At 49.6% G+C, this 14,728-nt stretch overlaps 1 protein-coding gene across 1 annotated transcript; it reads right to left on the bottom strand.

The window, feature by feature from the left end:
• Positions 1-2,590: 2,590 nt before the first annotated feature.
• Positions 2,591-12,547, bottom strand: Sbk2 (SH3 domain binding kinase family member 2). Its single transcript, XM_004672916.2, has 3 exons — positions 12,295-12,547; positions 5,353-5,555; positions 2,591-3,169 (listed from the first exon to the last, which is right to left on the bottom strand). Exons 1-3 carry the CDS (start codon positions 12,545-12,547, stop codon positions 2,591-2,593), a joined length of 1,035 nt encoding a protein of 344 aa, XP_004672973.1.
• Positions 12,548-14,728: the final 2,181 nt, after the last annotated feature.

Here is a 14,728-nt window from a genome sequence, read left to right as displayed (position 1 = left end):
AGAAAGAGGTAGATAAACAAAGAGAGGGAGAGAGAGCATGGGTGCACCAGGGTCTCTAACCGCTGCAATCAAACTCCAGATGCATGTGCCACCTTGTACATCTGGCTTATGTGGGATGTGGAGAGTCGAACATGGGTCCTTAGACTTGCAGGCAAGCACTTTAACTGCTAAGCCATCTCTCTGGCCCCAACTTACTTTCTTTCTTTTTAAAAAAGAGTTATTTTTAGCTAGGCGTGGTGGTGTACCCTTTTAATCCCAGCACTCGGGAGGCAGAGATAGGAGGATCATCATGAGTTTGAGGCCACCCTGAGACTACATAGTGAATTCCAGGTCAGCCTGGGCCAGAGTGAGATCCTACCTTGAAAAACCAAAAAAAAAAAGTTATTTTTAAATTTTTTTTTATTCATTCATTTATTAGAGATGGGCGTCGGGTGGAGAATGAGAATGAGTGCTCCAGGGTCTCTAGCTACTACAAATGAACTCCAGAGGCATGTGCCACCAAGTGCATATGGCTTACATGAGGCCTGGAGAATCGAACCTGGGTCCTTAAGGCTTTGCAGGCAAGTGCCTTAACCGCTAAACCATTTCTCCAGCCCCCAACTTTTTTGATAGAATCTTTGAGAACTATATTTTTCCTGACAGTGGTACCATACAAACTGGTTTGGAAGAGGCAAGAGGATTCGTAAGTGCCATGAGTTCAAGGCCACCCTGAGATTACAGAATGCATTCCAGGTCAGTCTGGGATAGAGCAAGACCATGCCTAAAAAAAAAAAAAAAAGGAAAGAAAGAAAGAAAAAACTGGCTGGAGAAATGGCTTAGTGGTTAAGGCACGTGCCTGCAAAGCCAAAGGACCACAGTTCAATTCCCCAGGACCCACGTAAGCCAGATGCACAAGGGGGCGCATGTATCTGGAGTTCGTTTGCAATGGCTGAAGGCTCTGGTGTGCCCATTCTCTCTACCTGCCTCTTCCTCTCTCTCTCAAATAAATAAATAAAATAATTTTAAAAATAAAATAAACACCAAGAACTTATACACGACAGAACCTAGACACCAGGTGGACTTTATTTGCAGACAGCAGCTGGCGCAAAGGGGGGCAGAGCACCTACACTGGGGGGTGCCCTCACACACAGGTGGACGGAATAACTAAGGCCAGAGAAGGGAAATGAGAGGAGGATGAAACCCCGTAGAAGGCAGGCTGGGGAGGAAAAGGCAGAGAGGACAGAGACAAAGGGTGTGAGATGCCAGTGGGGGAGGGGCTGGGCCCTTGGTGTGTTCATTTTATCTGGAAGACTTTCACTGGCTTCCTGCTACAGGCCAAGCATCGCCTTGAGGAAGTGGGATCTATCAGGAGGCAAGACCCCTGACCCTTGAGAGCTCAGGAAACAGCCATGAGAATCAAGGGTACATTTAGTTGATGACACACACAAAAATGAATAAAAGGGCTGGAGAGATGGTTTAGCAGTTAAGGCCCTTGCTTGAGAAGCATAAGGACCTATGTTTGATTCCTCACTTCCCACATGTAAACCAGATGCACATGGTGGTGCATGCATCTGGAGTTCCTGTGCAGTGGCTAGAGGCCCTGGCATGCCCATTCTCTCCTTCTCTCTCTTTCTCAAATAAATAAATTAATTAAACAAATGACTGACATGGCTGGGTGTGGTGGCGCAGGCCTTTAATCCCAGCACTCAGGAGGTAGAGGAAGGAGGATCACTATGAGTTCTGAGTTTGAGGCCAGCCTGAGACTGCATAGTGAACTCCAGGTCAGCCTGGGCTTAAGCAAGACTACCTAAAAAGAAAAAAAAGAAAAAGAAAAAGAAAGAAAGAAGAAAGAAAAGAAAAGAATAAAAGGAACGCAGAGGGGCTGGAGAGATGGCTTAGCAGTTAAGCACTTGCCTGTGAAGCCTAAGAACCCGGGTTCGAGGCTTAATTCCCCAGGACCCACGTTAGCCAGATGCACAAGGGGGCGCACGTGTCTGGAGTTCTTTTGCAGTGGCTGGAGGCCCTGGCGCGCCTACTCTCCTCTCTCTCTTTCTACCTGCCTCTCTCTCTCTCTCTGTGTCACTCTCAAATAAATAAATAAAAATGAACAAAAAAAAAAATTAAAAAAAAAAAGGAATGCAGAGAAGAGGAGAGGGCTGAGGAGAGTGAGGTTGGGGAGGTAAGAGCGTTAGCTGGGAGAGGCAGGACAGGGCAGGGTTAAGCTGCGCAGAGCATAACACATGCCAGTAACCCCAGGCCTCAGGAGGGTCACGAGTTCAAGGTCCGCCTCAGCTATATAGTGAGCTTGAGGCCAGCCTGAGCTACACAGGACCTCATTTCAGAAAAAAAAATGAGGGGGAAAAAAAAAAAAAAACATGCACAGAAGGTACGCTAGGGTGTGATCTCAGAGCGTTCCAGGAAGAGTTTTGCAGGGAATGGGGACAGAATTGGAAGGACCCATAAGAGTCCAAGAACCCCCAAGACCCAGGGGAGGAAACAGGCTGCGCCCAGGACGGAGATGGGAGACGCGTAGGGAGCAGATGGAAGTGGACGGACGAGCCGCCACAGCCAAGCACAAGGGCTGCTTCCCCTTGGGGGCCTCCGGGTCTGCTCACTGCCCACCCTGCTCCAACTCCTCAGCCTCCCCATCCCGCTGCCTCCAGGGTTGCCCCAGGTAGCCCTTGACGGCGCCCACAGGGCTCCTCTTCCGAGGGTGAGGGTCTAGCAAGCCCCACAGCAGCGTGTCTGCTGCAGGGGACAGGCCATACCAGGGCTGTGGCCGGTCCTGGGGCTGGCCCGAGGCTTGCCAGATGACAAAGTCTTCATAGAATGGGTCTGTGTCCAGCAGGGGCTGGTCCCAGGGGAAGTAGCCAGTGAGGAGACAGAAGACCAGGACCCCCAGCGCCCAAGCGTCCAGGGCAGGTTGGATGGGCAGCCCCTCGGGGAGGGGCGGCGGGGCACAGAGCTCGGGGGCCGTGTAGGGGATGGGCGGCCCGGTTAGGCGGAGCAGGGTCCCACGGGGCCGTGTGTGGCCGAAGTCGGTCAGCTTGACGCGCCTGCAGGCTGGGTCACATACCAGCACGTTCTCTGGCTTGAGGTCCCTGTACACCAGGCCCTGGGAGTGAATGTGCTCCAGTGCACAGGCCAGCTGGCTGGCACAGCGCTTGGCAGCCGGCTGCGGAAGGCCTACCTGCAGGGAAAAGGTGGTCTCTCAGGGTCCGCTGCCCACCCCTGGCTACTGAGGAGAAATAAAATGGTATGGCCCAGGGAGAACCAAGAAGGCCAGTGTAGACCGGAAATAGCTTAGGCTAGCCAGGCCTCGTGACCTGTGAGGCCTGGCTCCTCAGCCTCCCCTTCTCGCGCTCTGCAGGGTTTCCCTAGGTTGCCCTTGATAAAGGCCACGCAGGACTCCTCTCTGAGGGAGGGAGGGTCTAGCAGCCCCCACAGTAGGGTGTCCACTTCAGTATGAACTTGTGAGGGCTGTAAGTCCATGAACCTTGTGAGACCTCGTATGACTTGGTGAGGCCTGTGAGCCTGTGGGGGTCTATGGGAGCTACGAGCCTGTGAGCCTGTGGGGGTCTATGGGAGCTACGAGCCTGTGAGCCCGTGGGGGTCTATGGGAGCTACGAGCCTGTGAGCCCGTGGGGGTCTATGGGAGCTAGGAGCCTGTGAGCCCGTGGGGGTCTATGGGAGCTAAGAGCCTGTGAGCCCGTGGGGGTCTATGGGAGCTACGAGCCTGTGAGCCCGTGGGGGTCTATGGGAGCTACGAGCCTGTGAGCCTGTGGGGGTCTATGGGAGCTACGAGCCTGTGAGCCTGTGAAACCTAGTGTGAATCTGTAAGGCTTTGTGAGGCCTAGTATGACCTGGTGAGGCTTAGTGTGAACCTGTGTGGCCCGTGAGCCTGTCTGGTATGAGCCGGTGAAGCCTTGTACAGTCTAGTGTAAGCCTGTGAGGCCTAGTGTGGGCCTGTGAGAACTTCAGTCCTACGAGGCTTGTGAGCCTCCTGAGGTTTTGTGTAACCCATGGAGACTGTCAGTCTGGTGGAGTCTACTGTAAGTCTGAGACCTAGTATGAATCTATGAGGCTTGCTAACCTGTAAAGCCCTATAAGGCCCAATGTGAAAAGCCTAGTGTGAGGATGGTTTTAGCGATTGAGGCGCTTGCCTGCGAAGCCTAATGACCCAGGTTCAATTCCCCAGGACCCATGTAAGGCCATAATAAATAAATTTTCATTATGTTGTTTTTTAAAAATATTTTATTTTTATTTGTTTGAGAGAGAGAGAGAATGGGCACACCAGCGGGCCTCTAGCCACTGCAAACGAACTCCAGACACATATACCACCTTGTGCATCTGGCTTACATGGGTCCTGGGGAATCGAACCTGGGTCCTTTGGCCTTGCAGACAAATGCCTTAACTACTAAGCCATCTCTCCAGCCCATAAATAGATTTTTAAAAATGTGTGAGTCTGTAAGGCCAGTGAGGCGTATGCCCTAGTATGTTCCTGGAAGACTTAAGGATGCCTAGTGAGGCCTGGTAAATTTCCAGTTCTGCGGGGTGTGGTGGTGCATACTTTTAAGCCCAGCATTGGGAAGGCAGAAGTAGGAGGATGGCCGTGAGTTCAAGGCTACCCTAAGATTACATAGTGATACCAGGTTAGCCTGAGCTAGGGAGACCCTACCTCAAAAAAACAAACAAACAAAAAAGTAGTTTCGCCGGGTGTGGTGGCGCACACCTTTAATCCCAGCACTTGGGAGGCAGAGGTAGAAGGATCGCTGTGAGTTCAAGGCCACCCTGAGACTAAAGAGTGAATTCCAGGTCAGCCTGGGCAAGAGCGAAACTCTACCTCGAAAAACCAAAAAAAAACGGGCTGGAGGGATGGCTTAGCGGTTAAGCGCTTGCCTGTGAAGCCTAAGAATCCCGGTTCAAGGCTCTCTTCCCCAGAACCCACGTTAGCTGGATGCACAAGGGGGCGCACGCATCTGGAGTTCGTTTGCAGTGGCTGGAGGCCCTGGCATGCCCATTCTCTCTCTCTCTCTCTCTCTCTCTCTCTCTTTCTTTCTGCCTCTCTCTCTGTCACTCTCAAATTAAAAACAAACAAACAAAAAAAAAAAAACCCAAAAGTTTCCAGTTCCATTAGCTGAGTACCAGGTGAGCCTGTGCAAGCCTGTGAGCCCCAGCTGAGCAGACTGTGAGCTTGTGAGGATCTGCTGATCTCAACAGGACATAGTGTCAATTCTGTGAGGTCTGAACTCCAAGGAGATCTAACATATAAGTGCTGGTGTCCCAATGAGGCGCCTCTCGGGGCCAGTGTTTGGGGCTTTCCATGGATCCTGGCGAGGTTCGTCTAGGCATGCTCAGGGCCTACCTACCCACCTTCGGCTTGATGTAGGTGATGAGGTCCCCATGGAGGACAGGCTCTGTCAGGAAGCTGTAGGAGTTGGCTGATTCGATGCCAATGCCGTAGGCCGCCACAATGGCTGCATGCGTGCCCAGTGAGAGGCCGACGCAGAACTCATACAGGAAGCCACGGAGGGACGTGGAGGTCTTCGGGAGTTGCTTCAAAGCCAGGTGTGTACCTGAGAGTGAGGAGGGTGGTGTCAGAGGTGTGAGAGAGTCCAGGGTCACTTGGGCCAGCTGTCCTGTATCCCTGTGGTCAACTTTGCTGGCCCTTGGCCTGGACTCTTTCCTAAGGGTTACTTCCTCTCCCGATCCACGCCTTTCTGCGAAGTCACCCCAGCAGCCTGGCATCTGCTGCTGCCACAGTCAGTTGGCACGCCAGGTGTCCATACCGCATTTCTGCTCTTGGAGCAGATAGAAATTGAGCCTGGTGGGCTGGAGAGACGGCTTAGTGGTTAAGGCACTTGCCTGTGAGGCCCAAGGACCCATGTTTGACTCTCCAGAGTCCACGTAAGCCAGACATACAAGGTGACATAAGTGTATTAGGTCGCACATGAGCACAAGGTGGCACGTGCATCTGGAGTTCCATTACAGTGGGTGGAGGCCCTGGTGCACCAATTCTCTCTCTCTCATAAAAAAAAATTAAAGATAAATATTTTTGTTTTGTTTGTTTTTTGAGGTAGGGTCTCATTCTAGTTCAGGCTGATTTGGAATTCACTATGTAGTTTTATGGTGGCCTTGAACTCACAGTGATCCTGCTACCTCTGCCTTCCAAGTGCTGGGATTAAAGGCACAAAATGCCTGGCTAAATTAATTTTTTAATATTTATTTATTTATTAGAGAGAGAGAATGGGCTTGCCAGGGCCTCTAGCTACTACAAATGAACTCCAGATGCATGTGCCACTATGTGCATCTGATTAATGTGGGACCTGGAGAATTGAACCTGGATCCTTAGGCCTTGCAGCCAAGCACCTTAACCACTAAGCCATCTCTCCAGCCCTAAATTATTATTATTATTATTATTATTATTATTATTATTATTATTTGGTTTTTCGAGGCAAGGTTTCACTCTAGTCCAGGCTGATCTGGAAGTCACTATGTAGTCTTAGGGTGGCCTTGAACTCACAGCGATCCTCCTACCTCTGAGTGATCAAAATACATTACAGGAATGTAATGAGGTAGATAACCTACATTAATTAATGTATTTATTTAGGCAATAATGCAGATTGAATCTAGGGTCTTGTATATGTCAGGCAAGCCCTCTATAATGGAGCCAAAGCCCCCAAGCCCCTCACCATAGATTCTGAACAAGTACACTCTCTCTTTCTGTCTCTTTCTTTTGTTTTTTCAATGTAGGGTCTCATTCTAGCCTAAGCTGACCTGGAATTCACTATGTAGTCTCAGGCTGGCCTTGAACTCACAGTGATCCTCCTACATCTGCCTCCCAAGTGCTGGTATTAAAAGTGTGTGCCACTACATATCGTTATTTTTAGCTTAACGTTTTAAATTTTCTTTTATTTTTATTTATTTATTTATTTGACAGAGAAAGAGGGAGAGAGAATGGGCTGCTAGGGACTTCAGCCACTGCAAACAAACTCCAGACGCATGTGCCCCCTTGTGCATCTGGCTAACATGGGTCCTGGGGAATCAAACATAGCTTTGCAGGCAGATGCCTTAACCGCTAAGCCATCCTCCAGCCCTTAGTTTAATTTTATTTACCACAACTTCATTCCTGTATATGATCATATTCACCCTTTACCCCCCCACACCCTCTTTTATATTCCTCCCCCTCATGTTGATCCCTTCCTCTTCCCAACTATTCCTTTTACTTTCATGTCCTTTTATTTAGTTAGTTATTTTGTTTATTTTTTATTTATTTATTCGAGAGCAACAGACAGACGAGAGAGAGAGAGAGAGAGAGAGGGAGACAGAATGGGTGCATCAGAGTCTCCAGCCACTGGAAACGAACTCCAGATGCTTGTGCCCCCTTGTGCATCTGGCTTACATGGATACTGGAGAATTGAGCCTTGAACCAGGATCCTTAGGCTTCACAGGCAAGCACTTAACCACTAAGTCATCTCTCCAGCCTCTATTTATTTATTTTTTGATGCTCCAGTAAGTTTCATTAGAGTTTTGGGTGAGGGATTATTTACAGGATCATGGGCTCCTTACCAGGGCTACACCACTGAAGGAACTGCCTCCCCTGCTGGGGGGAGGGGACAGTGCCTCAAGAACTCCTCCCCCTTCATGGCTTTATGTGTGTGCGTGCGATTCGTATGTGCACATATGCATGCATTGGTGTGGAAGCCAGAGGTCACTGGTGGGTGTCTTCCTCCATCTTGCTTTCCAGCTATTCTTATTTATTTATTTATTTATTTGAGAGAGAGAAAGAGGCAGATGTGCTTCTGGCTTACATGGGTCCTGGAGAATCAAACCTGGGTCCTTTGGCTTTGCAGGCAAGCACCTTAACCGCTAAGACACCTCTCCAGCCCGCCACCTATTCTTTGAGACAGGGTCTCTTGTAGAACCCAGAGCTCATTATCTGCCTCACTAGTCTAGCCAGTGAGCTGCAGGGATTCCCTGTCTCTGATTTCTCAATTCTGGGATGATGGGTGCACACCACCTCACCTGGAATGGCTGCTGGGGATCCGAACTCAAGTCTCATGCTTGCAATTTGAAACTCACTCTGCTGTCCCTGGCTGGCCTCGGACTCACAGTGATCCTCTTACCTCTGCCTCCTGAGTGCTGGGATTAAAAGCATGCACAACCTTGCCTGGCTTTTTTTTTTTTTTTTTTTGAGATAGGGTTTCATGTTGCCCAGGCTGGCCTCCAACTCACTATGTAGCTGAGGCTGGCCATGAACTTCTGACCCTCCCCTTCCCAAGTGCTGGGATTAAAGGCATGTACTGTCATGCCTGGATGTTTTTCTGTTTTTGTTTTGAGACAAAGTCTTGCTATGCGGCACTGGATGACCTGGAACTCCCTATAGAGCCCAGATTGGAATTGAGTTCACAGCACCCCTCCAGTCTCAAGGTCCTGAGTGCTGGGATCCCAGGTGTGTGCCGCCATACCGTGGCTCTGAAGTGTATTGTAATGGCAGCACTGGCACACTCAGTGTGCCAATGTAGTCTGGAAGCTCCCTGAAGGCAGTTACAAACCCAGATGCATCTCTAAATCCTGAGTCCCCACTCCAGTGCAAGGTGGCGCCACCATGTGGCCTTGGAAGGTATGACCTGAATTAAGATGAACTGCAAGGTTGACCCATAGTATATGGCTGTAATCATAGCATTATGGAGGTGGAGACAGGAGGATGAGGAATATGAGGCCCTGGGGCAGTCAGAGACTATGTTTGCAGGAATCAGGGAACAACCTGGCAGATAACATCTCTCTTCAGCACCCCACAGTGTCCACTTAACTTGCCAGATGTGATAGGCTGTCTTACCCACCAGCACCTTCGGCAACAAGTCAATCGATATACTGCACCCTCCACCTTCAGTTTGGTCCAAAACAACTAGAAAATTCCAAAAATGAGCAATTCGAGGGACTAAAGGGTATCTCAGTTACAGAGCACCTGTTTAATGTGCTTGAGGCCCTGGGTCCAACTCCCAGCCTGGCAAAACAAACAAAATAATTTGTAGGTTTAAAACTGTGTGCTTCAGTACAGCAAAAATCTTGCCTACCACCGGGCGTGGTGGCACACACCTTTAATCCCAGCACTGAAGAGGCAAAGTTTGGAGGATTGCTGTGAATTCAAGGCAGGCCTGGTACACAGTGAGTTCCAGGTCAGCCTGGGCCAGAGCATGACCTTAACTAGAAACACACACACAAGCACGTGCACACACACACACACACACACACACACACACACACACACACACATCTTGCCTACCCGTTGCATGGACCATCTTTTTCTACTGGAAAAAGGCCATGGGGAGGTCAGGCACGGCAGTACATGTCTGTAAACCCATCTCAAAAATGAAAGAAAGAGCCGGGCGTGGTGGCGCACGCCTTTAATCCCAGCACTCAGGAGGCAGAGGAAGGAGGATCGCCGTGAGTTTGAGGCCACCCAGAGACTACATAGTGAATTCCAGGTCATCCTGGGCTACAGTGAGACCCTACCTTGAAAAACCAAAAGGAAAAAAAGAAAGAAAGAAAGCATGAAAGAAGAAAGAAGCCGACCATGGTGGTGCAATGCCTTTAATCCCAGAACTGGGGAGGCAGAGGTAGGAGAATCATGTGAGTTCAAAGCCGCCCTGAGACTACATAGTACATTCCAGGTCAGTCTGGGCTACAGACCCTACTTTGAAAAACCAAAAAAAGGCCGGGCATGGTGGCACACACCTTTAATCCCAGCACTTGAGAGGCAGAGGTAGAAGGATTGCCATGAGTTTGAGACCACCCTGAGACTAGAGAGTTAATTCCAGGCCAACCTGGGCCAGAGTGAGACCCTACCTAGAAAAAAAAAAGAAAAAGAAAAAGAAAAAAAAGAAATAAAAAAGAAAGGGAGGGAGGGCAGGAGGAAGGGAAGCTGGGCATGGTGGCACATGCTTTTAATCCTAACATTCTGGAGGCAGAGGTAGGAGGATCCCTGTGAGTTCGAGTCCAGCCCAGGACTGCAGAGTGAGCTCCCTGTGGCCTTTTTATGGCAGGAACTCTATACTCTCACCACTCTTTAGCCACTTAGCAGCCATCTCAGTGTTGATATCAACTTCTGTCACAAGTTTGAGTTTTGGAAACCCTTATTTTACTTATTAGGGCCCCAAAGTACACAAATAGTAATGCTCCATGTTATTGCAGAGCATGGTTGGAATTTTTTATTAGCTATCCTTGCTAATCTGCTGCTGTCCTTACTGCTTAAACTTCACCACTGGCATGCATGTATAGAACACACTATAGAAAATGCTCGTGGTGGCCCCAGACACAGAATGGCCTGGATATCCATGACCTCACAGTGCCTGACACTACCTACACAAGACCATCATAAGAGGAGGAAAAGATCATGACATCAAAATAAAAGAGAGACTGATTGAGATGGGGAGGGGATATAATGGAGAATGGAGTTTCAAAGGGGAAAGTGGGGGGAGGGAAGGCATTACCATAGGATATTTTTTATAATCATGGAAGTTGTTAATGAATATTTGAAAAAAAATAAAAGAAAGAAAATGCTCGTGATGGTACATGCCTGTCATTATGGAGATGGAGACAGGAGGATGAGGAATTCAAGGTCACCTTTTTGGCTATGTAGTAAGTTCTAGGTAGGTCAGTCTGAGCTACATGAAACCCTTGCAAAGAAGGAAAGAGAGAGGAGGAGGAGGAAGGAGAAAGGAATGAAGGAAAAGATCACATATAAATGGTTTCAGATATCTCTGGAAGTCTTGGAATGCCTAACAGAGCAGTAGACATGACCGTATGATAGAGAATCATTAGTTGTTGTTGTTTTCCAAGGTAGAGTCTCACTCTAGCTCAGGCTGACCTGGAACTCACTATGTAGTCTCAGGGTGGCCTTGAACTCATGGCAATCCTCCTACCTCTGCCTCCCGAGTGCTGGGATTAAAGATGTGCGCCACCACACCCAGCCATTAGTTTATTTTTCAAGTACAGATTGTTACTTACTGTTGTTTTCTTTTTTTCTGAAATAGGGTCTCATGTAGCCAAGACTGACTTTGAACTTGCTAAATAGCCAAGGGTAATTTTGAATTCCTAATCCTCCTGCTTCCATCTCTTCGGTGCTAAGATTAGGAGTATCTGCAGCCACAGCTGGCTTTTGTTTATTTGTTTGAAGCAGGGTCTCATTTCATATTTTATTTATTTATTTATTTGAGAGAGAATAGTCACACCAGGGCCTCTAGCCACTGCAAATAAACTCCAGGTGCATGTGCCCCCTCATGCATCTGGCTTATGTGGGTCCTGGAAAATTGACCCGGGATCCTTTGGCTTTGCAGGCAAATGCCCTAAACACTAAGCCATCTCTCCAGCTCCAGGATTTCATTTTATTTTTATTTATTTATTTTTTATTCATTTATTTGAGAGCGACAGACAGAGAGAGAAAGAGGCAGATAGATAGAGAATGGGCACGCCAGGGCCTCCAGCCACTGCAGACAAACTCCAGACGCTTGCGCCCCTTTTACAGCTGGCTAACGTGGGTCCTGGGGAATCGAGCCTCGAACCGGGGTCCTTAGGCTTGACAGGCAAGCACTTAACCGCTAAGCCATCTCTCCAGCCCTCCAGGATTTCATTTTAGTCAAGGCTGACCTGGAACTCACTCTGTAGCCCAGGCTGGCCTTGAACTCATGACAAACCTCCTACCTCAGCCTGCCAAGTTCTGGGATTAAGAGTTTGCCACTGTGCCTAGCGTTTTATATGTATATATATTATATATGAGAATGAGAGAGAGAGAGAGAGAGAGAGAGAGAGAGAGAGAGAGAGAGAGAGAATATGAGCACAGCAGGGCCTCCAGCCACTGCAAATGAACTCAGGATGCGTACGCCACCTTGTGCATCTGGCTAATGTGGGTCCTGGAGTACCAAACCTGGGTCATTTGGCTTCACAGGCAAGCACCTTAACTGCTAAGCCATCTCTCTAGCCCTCTTGATATGTTTTATTGAGACTGGCTCTTGCTGTATAGCCCTGGCTAGCATAGACACAAAGCTGGTCTCAAATTCAGAGCAGTTCTCCTGCCACAGCCTCCTGAATGCTGGGTTTACAGAAACGCGCCACCATGTTTATTCAGCTACTTATCTTTCCAAGGGAGGAAGCTGAGGCTCAGAGAGGTTCATGGAGTTCCCTGAAATACACAGCTTGAAAGTGGCAAGGTAAGAACTGACTTAGGTTTGTAAGACTCCCAAGTCTTGGTTGCTGCCCTTGGGGCCCCCACACCCAGCCCCAGCTGCAGCCACAGTCTGGTCCCAGGACCCGTACCTTTCTGACGGTGCGTAACCAGGATTACGCGGCCGAAGCGGCCCTGGCCCAGTGGACGCACCTCCTGGTAGAGTTCATCCACCTCAGCATGGAGCAAAGTCTGGGCACTCAGGGCCATCATGTCCTCTAGGGCCAGCGCAGCCTCTTGGCCCTCCTGCAGCTCTTCCATGGTGAGGCCCCCCAGGTCCTCCTCAGCTCCATCTTCTGCAGCTGCCACCTCCACTGGCCCTTCCTCCGACTCTTTGCCGGGCATTTCTGCAGGACAAACAGAAAAGCAAGTGAGCCAGAGGGCTGGAGAGATGGCTGAGCGGTTAAGGCGCTTCCTGTAACGCATAAGGACCCAGGGTTGATTGCCTGCATGACAAGGTGGTGCATGCAACTGGAGTTCCTTTGCAGCAGTTAGCAGCCCCCAAAATGCCCATTTTTTTCCTCTCTCTCTCTCTCTCTCTCTGCTACCCAATAAATAAATATATAGCAAAAAGAAAATGAGCCAGAGCTCAGAGGCCCCCAGGCTTGGGGCTAAGGGAAGAGTAAGAGGGTTCCCATACTCTAGTGGTGTGGTGTGAGACCAGGCGAGAGGTCACGATGCCCCCCTTCCCATCCCCACTGCCCCGGAGGGCCTGAGGATGAAAGATGAACCAGCTCACTTGAGACACCCCCATCTTGTTTCCAAAGCAAACAGACTTGGGCACTGGTGGGGGGGGGGTGGATGAGGAGCCTCTTTTCCAAAGAGCAAACAGGTGCTTCCAACTCCCAGGAGAAGGGTGGGGCTCTCTACTGGGCGAGGGACTCCTGAGTCCTGCCTGAAATGGACATTTGGATGGGTTCCCAAACCATTGACAGAAGTGTAGTCTAAAACTCACTGTCTAATCATCCTCCTTCAGAATTAGGAGTCTAGACTGTAGCCTTCTCTCAGACCCAGGAGGCGAGACCCTCTCCCTACTCCCTCAGACCCTGGGGTTCAGGTCCATAGCCCTCTAATCTCAGACCAGGGGATCAGCACCCCGCCAGCACACTCCTACCCTAGAAACGTTTACAAGCGACATAACTTGAGACCCGAAATCTGTTCCCTACATTCAACCCCTGCACAGCTTACCTGTGCTTGGACCCCAGACTCTGACCACCTCTTTTCTTGTTCAAGTGCTGTCTACCTCAGGCTGTTTAACCTTGTCCTACTACTGGCCTGGGTTCGGACACTGCAGACCTTACCTTCTGCAAGACTTGCCTGACCCCTCTGCAGCCAGCTGCGATCAGTGCCCAGGGCTTAGAGACCATGCCAGCATCTGCCTGCTCAGGAGCAAGGCCCGCCCCCCCTTGGGGGGTCGTGAAGCTCCACCCCTGGCCCCGCCCCTTCTGACCCCCCCCCCCCACTAGGGGCAGAGCGACATCGTGTGTCGAATCTTAGAACTGGTTGTGGATGGACAAGCACCCCAGACCCAGAGGGCTTAGCCTCCTCCCTCAAACCCAGGAGTCCAGGCTCCCTTAGAAGGTACAATGTTTTTCTTTAACCTAACCGCACCCCCCACCGCGGCCCTTGTCCTTAGCCCCTAGCATTAGGGCTCTGTTGATGGGTCAGACATAAATGGTTTGAGAGAGACATCCAGGAGCCCAGACATTGGGGTCCTGTTTGGGGACAAGATGCAACAGGATGATTTAGAATGATGTCATGAGAAATGACCTCAGACACAATGTGTGTGTGTGGTGGGAAGGGGGGGGTGGTAGGCAGGTGGAAGAGCAACTGGGGAAACAGAGTGACTTCACTCCTTTCTCCAGGGCAGCTGCACCATCTGTTAGGTTTATAGTATCATGAGCGATGATAATTCGTTGCATTTTCTAAATTCACTTTTTATTTTGCTTGAATTTTAGTTTTACAAAACAGCTGCAAAGATTGTGCAGAGTTCCCGGGTACCCCTCACCCACCTTTCCTCAGGGGGTTAGCATCTCACCCAACAAAAATCACAAAGCTAACAATGCCTGGAACACCAGTCCATTCCTACTTCACCCTCTGCCCTCCAAGGTCCTTTTCCAGCTCCCGGGGCTAGTCCAGGGCACCAAGGTGCATGTAATGCACTCACTTTTAAATCTAAAGAAGCATAAATTCTGGGTTAGGGTTGTTGCTCATCTGGTACTGTTTACGTGGCAGGCATGAAGCCAGGCACTGCATACCCCCAGTGTGGAGGTGGAGGCAGGAGGATTGAACTTCAAGGTCATCCTCAGGTGCGTATTGAGTTTGAGGCTTGCCCGAGTTACAGGGGTCCTTGTCTCCAAAAAGAAGAGGAAAAGGAGGAAGAAAGACGGAAAGAAAAAGAGAAAAAGGAAGGAAGAGAGGAAAGGAGGGAGGTAGAGAAGAAGGGAGGAAGAGGAAGAAAGGAAAATGAATGGAAATTTGGAGAGAAAAAAGGAGAGGAGGAGGAAGGAAAGGAAAAGAAAGGAA

This window comes from Jaculus jaculus, chromosome 14, assembly GCF_020740685.1.
Source record: "Jaculus jaculus isolate mJacJac1 chromosome 14, mJacJac1.mat.Y.cur, whole genome shotgun sequence".
NCBI lineage: Eukaryota > Metazoa > Chordata > Mammalia > Rodentia > Dipodidae > Jaculus > Jaculus jaculus.
The sequence above is the reverse complement of the archived record's forward strand: the minus strand, read 5'-3'. Positions and strand labels throughout refer to the sequence as shown.